This window comes from Xyrauchen texanus, chromosome 38 (genome assembly GCF_025860055.1).
Source record: "Xyrauchen texanus isolate HMW12.3.18 chromosome 38, RBS_HiC_50CHRs, whole genome shotgun sequence".
NCBI classification, from domain to species: domain Eukaryota; kingdom Metazoa; phylum Chordata; class Actinopteri; order Cypriniformes; family Catostomidae; genus Xyrauchen; species Xyrauchen texanus.
Window position 1 is genome coordinate 16,455,501 of NC_068313.1, and position 9,352 is coordinate 16,464,852.

A 9,352-nucleotide genomic window follows, 5' to 3' on the forward strand; every position below is an offset into this window, starting at 1 on the left:
CTATGAACAGCATCATGAGATTTTCCTGTGTCATGATATCATTGTGTGTAATTTCTAAAGTTTGATTTTAAGGTAATTTGATCTAATATATATTATTATTATTATTATTCTATATTTTTAATGTTGTACATTTATGTAGCTAATGAATAACCTGGAAATTATCACATTTATTTTGAGACAAAAATTGTGATTTAACATTTTCAATTTTGTTAAATGTGATTATATCAGTACATTTTCAATAACTGTCCAGGAAGTGAAAGGATAGCATTTGGGGGGAAAAGCCACCCTGTTGCAGGGGCTAAAGGCCCCTATGAAACTAAGTATAAACCCATTAGCTCACATTAACTGATCCAATCACAATGGAGATGAATTTGTTTCTGGAATACTTGAGATGTGCAATGTCAAATGTGATTAAAATGTACATCTAATGGTGCATACTTTTCTAAAGTGGTTATTTTGAATAAGCATTATCTTTCCATTTTTACTCAAAAAAGCAACTTCCTGTCTCAAAAGTATCTGCTTATGCTGAAAAATTGTGCCCTGTAACTATTGCCCCAGAATCTACATGATATAACTATAAATCCCCTAGGGGCTTATATTTTTTAGATTTTATAGAATTGTATTCAAAAGAATCTTCTGTTTGTTATTTCTTTTTACACAAATTGTGTTGCTCCATCAATATTCAATATTTTTTTTTTATGTATTTCTTGAATCGTATTGCATCAAAAATGCTATTTTTCCTTAAGGTGTACCTTTAGCCCTGTTGTACCCTATATGTTAAAATTAGCATTTACTAAGATTAATAAATGTTGTAAACGTATTGTTAATTATTAGTTCATGTTAATAAACTAATAATGTTAACAAATGGGACCTGTTACCAAATGTTTTTATTGGGGTTCTATATAGTCTAGAAGATTTGCACAGTATATAGAACCCTTTATGGTTCTGTGTAGTACCTTTTCTTCTCAGTGTGTGAGGCGGGTGGTAACACTAGAACATAGACATTTTAAAATCTGTTCATTGATATATTTTGGTAACCAAATTCATTAAAATAAAACAATTTCACTTACAATTTCAACTTACAAAAACATGTAGGTGAACACTTATGTGAATGTTATATATAGTATATACAATAAAACAGTAAAACCAGCTGATTCAGTTGATACACGTTCTGTCATTTAATATAAATTAAAATGACATTTACATTTCTTACATAAAAAAGAATGATATTTTATATGGGCATAATTTTCCCTGTAGCTAATTTCTAATTGATGATACTGTTACTAATGACCTCAATTACAACACTTCCTGGCTCCCCTATGTTTAATTGACACCACCACAAGTGAATAATAATAATAATAAAGACTTGCACATCATCGTTAGATGAAATACAGTCACACAATCTCTTTGTGGCGTAGACTGTGCTAGACGCAGTTGAAGCACTAGGAGGCGACAATCATCTCACAATAAGCGACCTCCTCAAGCCCGGTTGTCGTGTATTTCTTATGGCGCAGATTGTTCAAGAGCTATTAACATTTTAAGGTATGCTTCTCTTAAATCACGAGGTCTGTTTTCAACAGATTCGTTTCAGCAGAACAACACCACAAAGGTGTTAAACGTCGGTCCGCTGTTACGCCGTGATGCTATTTGGATGAGGACCAAAACTATGTTTAAAGACTGAATTCTTCAAGTAATGTTCTATAAACTGTCCTGCGCATGCGCGCTGAACCTTTTAAGCTGTGTGTAAATTAGATACCTAACATATTAACGGGCTTTCCAACTTCCTAAAAAAAGACAAAACAAATTTAAAAGAAAAAGAAAACCTGCATGTCAAAACTTCTGGAGGCTTATGAATCTCATAGGCTCGAATAACTGCAATATGACAAACATTAATATATTTGAACAGCCGTTTAATGCGATTTTTTAACGAGATGAATAAACCATAGTGGAAAAAACCTCAATGCATTTGTATATTTTTCATTTGAATGACCTTATTCAGAGACTTGAACTTAATCCAGGTTTCTGAATGCTGTTTAGATTGATAACTCTGTATCACTGCGCATCAGCTGCATCCTATACCTATTTATGATGATCTCTTTTATAATATTAGATATGCAATGACCAGTGGAAGAATATTAATTAACCAAATACATTAAAACTAACAGCCCTAACATCTAAAACAAATGAAAACTGATGTTTTTCGAGTCTCAATGGGTTTGGCGTGAGAGGAACATTGATGATTTTCAGTAACTAATTAAATTATATATATAGCCTATATATTAATATATTATATAATGTATTTCATATCCACCTTTATGTCTGCCTCCACTGAACAAGTACCTTTATTTCAGCAGAAGTCCTAATTGACCTGATGACTAACATGGCCGCTATCATATGCCACGCCCACCACTCAAATAACTCTTAAAATACAGTATAAATCTAAACTATGACGCTATTGTATTTTTTTTTCACAAAACTGTCTATTACAGAAGATATTTAAATATGTCATGGCATATTTAACTTAATTTGTGCCTTCAGTGTCATTGCAAAGATGAAATGGTGCTTCTAAGGGAGATTCCAACCTCCAACATCAAAAGGATGATAAAAAGTTAAAAATATATATTTGGCTGATGTCAAAATGTGAAATAAAGTAACATTATATTACATAGATGTTGTTTTATGAACTCTAATAGTGAATATCGTTAAGAAATATGTCTTTTTTCGAATCCATTGAATATTCAAATTGAAAGTACAGCGCAATCAAATCATTGTCAAATCATTGAGTTCTTGGGGTTTTAAATAGTAGGGATGATGGGAGAAAACCTCAAACTAAAGTATCCCTAGCTATATTACTATTTAATTGTGTGTCCTGAGAGTGTTTTGAGGTTACTTAGTTGAGACTTTTTGAGACTTTTGTGAATAATTCGTTCTTGCCCATTTAATAGAGCAAAGAACTGACATTGAGGTATTTCACTGTAGCTCTTCCAGAGTTTTCCTCCTTTTCAGGCCAACATGTCTGGTAAGTGAATATTCTTTTTTCTTGCATATGAAGTGTTTAGGTCTTGGGTAACCTGAAAAAAAACATTGAAAACATAAATTAGTTTAAAACAATAAACATATTGGGCAAAGTTGCTTGTATGTCAAAGGATGCAATGTCACTTATATTTTCAAGAAGCAACCCCACATGAAGGATTCATCTAAAATAAATATATTTTTGATGAAATGTATGGAATTTATTGCAATTAAATTACAGTTATAGTGAGAAATATTCGGGTGATTATTTTATTTAGATTTATTGAGAGCTTTATGTATTTTCTGGCTGTCTATTTTTTTTATACCCAACTTTTCTTCAAGTAAAATTGAACATGGGTTTAATTAAAGATGTATTTCCTCTGTTATTTTATACCTCACGGTATCGGCAACAGTGTTAATGTCAAATTGAACATATGCCAGCTGACAATGATAACTCAACTGATTTTAAACAGAAAAACATTTTAACCTGGATACAAACGTTGGGAAGAATATGAATATTTATCAGAAAAGTTTTAGCAGCCAAAGAGCCCTTCAAGACATTGCAGAATTACTGTTTTTACTATCTTATCAACATCAGCGCAAATTTGTCCTTTCTTTAAACTCAACTGGCTCATGAACTCGCCATGGCGTGGCGTTGTTTTGAATCACGTCGGTTCTGCCAGAATTCTTTATACATATTAACGTGGATCAGGAAGACATCCCACTGTCTGTCTTTACAAGGCTGAACAACCAATTAAAAAATTAGGAAATTAGAACAACTTTTTTTTCTTCATCTATTTTTTTTTTTTTGTTACACTTTTCATTTTGGGGGGGACGTTATGGTGCGTCTTATGAAGATATAAGAGACTTGCCCCGTTAACTAGATCAATATCTTGAAATAACTTAAGATTTTTGAGCCGATCGAGAAACCCAACTTTTCTGGAGACTTTAAAGAGGATTTTGCACACCAATTTGTAGATTATCGACAGAGCGTTCGTAAAATAAATAGGAGTTTTCTTATTTGTTCGTTTGTTTTTTGCGCCAAATCAAATTTCATTTCTTGAAACGCGAATGTGTTTTCACTGTTAACATGTGCTTGTAAAGAATACAGGTGTTGCTGTTATGATGTTATTTTACTTACTTTTTTAACTTGCAGCGGTATCTGTTAAGGAAGTTTCTCTTCCTCTTGTTCTCCCACGAAGCGTGCGTCGCTGTTTTCCGCAAAACCAACCCAGTGCGCCTTTATACATTGCTCGAGTCAATACAAAGATAACGCAGCGGTTTAGGGTTTTAGGCGGATTTTGTTGCAAATAGGCCTACACTAAATTATACCACACAAACCCCCCATTTAAAACTGTCGTCCCGTTGCAAAGATGGCTGGAGAGTTTTTCTGGTTGGAGAAATTCTCTGTCTATTGTAACGCGAAAAACTAACCCATTCGCTGCCGGGTCACTAGTGCACCCAACCGAGATTTTCACTGGGAAGACGGGCAAAGTAGCCTACAATACCTAATGACGTGCGAAATGTCCGTTTTTTCGGCATTTACCCAGGACAAATACTTCATAACAGGCTAGAGATGTAGAAACGCCAAGAAAACGCCTTATAAATATATAGGCCTAAGAAATAAGAAATGATGTCATAAATGTCACCCCATCCATAAATCCAGATCCATTTTGGCCTATTAAACGTGCTTTTATTCTGCAAAGCCTACTTTGACTCTTTAAAGTATGCTTATGCAAAGAAATGTTGAAAATCAATGCCCATAGCATAGAGGGGGAAAAAGGAAATAAAATAAGAACACAGTTAAAATGATAATATTTATTTTCCCCCAGCAGATAAACCCAAGGTATACCAAGGTGTGCGTGTGAAGACTACTGTTAAGGAGTTACTGCAGAAACACAGAGCCCTGCAGATACAGGAGACCGCAACGGTAAACAGTGGTGTTGCAAATACAATGGAAATCATAAGCAGACAGTGACAAATGAGGTGCAGTCCCTAGCCTTAGCAAAATGAAGTGTGGGCAGTGTAAGACAACCTTAAATCAACAACCAGATAATGTCAAGCACCACACCCCATCAGACCTATCAGTGCTCCAACTTTCAGTTTGAGAGTGATAATATAACGGAATATATGTAACGGGATATATGTGCTATTTTCACATGACTCTGTGTTTCTGGACATATAGCCTGCTATTAATTACCGGTTTCCCTGTGCTTCTCTCACCCTCTCTATTTCTCTGTTTCTCACTCTTACATCAAATGTCTCTAATGTCCAACTCCTTTCAATCCCATAGAAATCACAAGCCATGACTGGTCGCGATGTCTGCTCTGCAACCTTAAATAGTAGGTTTTACAAAACAGTAACTCATTTTCTTGTCTAGAGATGAATGAATATGGTGTTTGATGCTTTTGTCCCAGTCAATGATTTTATAAGTAGCTGTATCAAATTGCAATATTATAACAAGCACATTGGTTGAAATGATGTAGCCTAATTTCTATATTAATAAACCTTAATGCTTTAACAAGTCAGAGCCTGAATTTAGTCAAGACACCTGAGAGCAAGACCAAACAAAGTATTCTGCATGCAACTCACAATCTCCAAAAATAAATTGATGTCGTCCATCGTCAGACTCAGCTATTCAAATGTGATTTAGCTGTTGGCTGATGGTGTCGTGACATCATCTCATGTGAAACTGGACTAATTTAAATGTTCTCCTGCACTCAAGCTAGTGTTTTCTGTCTTTCCCCACAGCCCATCATGATCTCTTCTCGGGAAGGCAAGCTCCAGAGTCCTATTTACAGACACGTCCCTATACTAATAATCGCAACATCCAGATGGGGTATGTTTATGATCATCAACAGATGATAAACATGATGCCACCCGAGACTTTCAGCTGCAGTAACACCGTGTGTCCGACATCTTCGCAGTGGTCTGATGGATTTCCACCTACAAATACGGACATCTATGGTGCAAGCCTGGTTTGTGTTCGGCTCTTTTTAATCTCTAACAATTTGACCATCTATTGCACTATGTCATTGTTTAACTCGCCGTTTACTCTTTTATATTTGTGCGGGTCTTTTCACCTCAGGATTCGAGCTCAGCCAGTCCTGTCGATTACAACAGTTACTCCCTCCATCAGTCCCACTCTTCATCTTCATCGTGTTACAGCTCCCCAACGCGGATGGATTTGAGCTTCAGTTTCTCTTCAGAAAATTACCACTATCAGCATTGTAACCCACAGCAATGCTTTTGTCTGTCGCACTGGTCCAATCTGCAGGACATGCCGAATTCAGAGTATGCGCCCAGTGGCTCATCAGACTGTTTGTATTCATATGAAGACGACAATTATTTCAGAAGGGATACCTCAAACTCTGAGATGTGTTACTTATAAAATGATCTGAAGCACTTTTCGGGACAACCCAGTGTCATGAGTGAATACATTGCATTTGTTGTATTTTAGTTTAGGTCAATGAAACAAGCAATGACAGAATGCATGATTGGGATTAGTGTATAGCTGAGACTAGTTTGTTAGGCAACAAGGTTGATTGCAGATCTAAATATGAGTATAGCATAGGAACAAATTATTCATGTATCTTTTCTACAATAAACATAATTTTCTTTTTCGTAATTCTGCTGCAATCCTTTATTAAAATGGCTTGGATTTATGAGGGTTTGGAAAAAGGGAAAATATGCACATAGGGTAATTCGACAACTTTTTAAAACGTGCAAATAATTAGGCTATGTGTAGTTTAATAAAGCAGTGGTTATCATTTTTAATTTGGGAAAACAAAATTCACAAGTACAAACAGATTGCTTCGCAGAATTGTGGCAAAGATAGGCATCGACATAGGAAAAAAAAGTCATTATGCATATCAGCATTGGTCAGATGCAAAAAAGAATAATAAATAAATAAAAATAATAAACATTTAATGCAACCAAAAACTGCTTAAAATACATAAATGCAGGGTGTCAATTAGCTTTTGTTCAACAGATGGTTTCTGTATTATTTATTTGTCCTTTACTTTATCTCTAAACAGGTCGTTCATAAACAGCTCATGGGACATGAATTATCACACACTTTCACTAAAAAATAATATTGAAAGGGAAATGCATATATATGTAGGCTTATATGAAAATTATATATATATATATATATATATATATCACTCTTAAAATATTTATTATAGATATTATATTATGCCTAAATAATATTAGTATAATAATAAAATTAATACAAAATTGGATTTAAAATATTCATCTTTTTTAATAATTCTTAAATTATGTTTAACTTTATAAAACAATATTTAAGGTAAAACGAACTTCTTTAACTTGAAAATTAAAGTGGGCTTTTATAAAAATGCATGCAATACAGAGAAATCTCAATAGGTTCAAATTTAAGCTGTGTTAAATAAAACGTTAAAGGGAACAGGAATAACATATTCAAGATATAATAATCATAACACATTTGAAATACAATGAACACATAATAAATTCAAACATTGAAAATATTTGTGTATTTCAAGATAGTTTGCCTATACTTTTATAGAAATACAAAATGTAAAAGACTCTTCTTCTGAATCTTCTGAATATCAAAGGTTGATTTTTAAACAACGCTAGCAATCAGTCTTCTTTTTTAATAAAAAATGCCCCATGTCTCCTTTAACTTTGTGACATGTATGGCACAACTTAATCATTGAAAGGCAATTAATGGTGTATTTATTAACAACAAAAATAGCCCCCCAAACAAATCAAGTAAATTTTTTCTTTTTACAGTCTTTAAGACAAGAAAATATAGTCATTTCAGGAAAATACAACTTGTATTAGTTAACATTAGTTGATGCACTATAAACTAACATGAACTAACAATGAACAATTGTATTTTTATTAACTTACATTAACAAAGATTAATAAATGCTGTATATATATGTTAGCCTATTCATTGTTAGTTGTTGATACCTAATTACTAATGATTAAGAATGGGACTTATAGCAAAGTCTTAACAATGAAGATGTTTTGAAGGATGTAGGCCTATGCAGTTTATTTATTTAAAAAAAAAAAATCAATGGGGTGCAAAACTTTCAAGCTCCAAAAACGACTTGAAGACAGCATGTAATCCATGGCTTCTGCAGCGTTATAATCGTTTTTGGTGAGAAACAGACCAAAACTGATGTCCTTATATGCTATAAATCTTCACACCAGCAGTTTCCTGAGGTGTTCATTAGAGAAGCTTGTTCACATTTCCTTGCGCTTGATGCATATGTGGAGTGCTGTACAATATTGGTGTGTTTCTCATCCAAAGTAATCAGGGATGCAAAGTAATTGAGTAAAATACACAAGTATTATACTTAAGTATTTTTGGGGGGGGTATTTGTACTTTACTCGAGTGCAATTTAAATGGAATACTTATACTTTTACTTAATTAATTCAAAAGTATAAATACTTGTGAGGAGTAGGAGGGCGGGGCTGGTCAGTGAGATCACACAGCAGGCCCCCAATCGGGCTAATCAGCTGAGGAGAGGGATAAGGCTGAGTCGGATGTGGCAGTTAGAGAGAGAGAGCCACATGAATCTGCTGTGCGTGTTTATGTTTGTACTTTTTTAAGTTTTCATTAAACATTATTTTGATTGTTCAGCCGATTCCCGGCTGCTCCTTGCCCATATTTAACCCTGTAACATTGGTGCCAAAACCTGGGAATGACGAGGCATGCACTGTCCTTGAATCCTTGCCACTGCCGTCCGCACAAAGGAGCAGCCTCACTGCCCGCCACCTATAGCGGTGGGTCGAGGATCAGGCAACAGTGTGTTATGGAACCAGCCAGCAATTTTTTTTCTCTCTCTCTCTCTCTCTCTCTCTCGCTTTCTCTCCGCCTTGCCCTTTCTCTCTCCTCTTTTCCCTCCCTTTGTCACCTTCCCAGGTCTGGAAAACAGGGAAAGCCTGCAGGCAGGTGTGGGAAAGTGTGGGAAGGGAAACCCCCAGAAAGGAGGGGTGCTGGGAGTTCCCCAGCCTGAGGCAAAGGAGAGAAGAGTGTGAGGAGGAGGAGGGCTGGGCGGGGCCGGGCCGTGAGTCTGCATGGCAGGGCCTTAATCGGGCTAATCAGCAGAAGAGAGGAAAAAGTATAGCAGGTTGCGGCAGTTCGAAAGAGAGCCACATGCAGTTGCTGTGTGCGTTTATGTTTTTGTCTTTTTAAGTTTTCATTAAATATTATTTTGACTGTTCATGCGGTTCCCACCTTCCATCCTTTACCCCTGTTACAATACTTTTTACTCCTTACAATTTTATTCAAACTTGAATAGTACTCATTACATTTTTGCTGCCTTTTCACTGCATCTGACAAATGACA

At 35.2% G+C, this 9,352-nt stretch overlaps 1 protein-coding gene across 1 annotated transcript; it reads left to right on the forward strand.

Annotated features, from left to right (window-relative positions):
• Positions 1 to 2,711: 2,711 nt before the first annotated feature.
• Positions 2,712 to 7,017, forward strand: LOC127631399 (POU Class 2 homeobox-associating factor 3-like). Its single transcript, XM_052109513.1, has 5 exons — positions 2,712 to 3,019; positions 4,845 to 4,942; positions 5,306 to 5,354; positions 5,764 to 5,990; positions 6,101 to 7,017. Exons 1-5 carry the CDS (start codon positions 3,013 to 3,015, stop codon positions 6,401 to 6,403), a joined length of 684 nt encoding a protein of 227 aa, XP_051965473.1. The 5' UTR covers positions 2,712 to 3,012; the 3' UTR covers positions 6,404 to 7,017.
• The last annotated feature ends 2,335 nt before the right edge of the window (positions 7,018 to 9,352 follow it).

Excerpts from the sequence above, each read along its gene's own strand:
- LOC127631399 (XM_052109513.1), top strand. Across the intron at positions 4,943-5,305 it reads AGATACAGGAGACCGCAACG|AAATCACAAGCCATGACTGG; the intron begins GTAAACAGTGGT and ends TCAATCCCATAG. Across the intron at positions 5,991-6,100 it reads ACATCTATGGTGCAAGCCTG|GATTCGAGCTCAGCCAGTCC; the intron begins GTTTGTGTTCGG and ends TTTTCACCTCAG.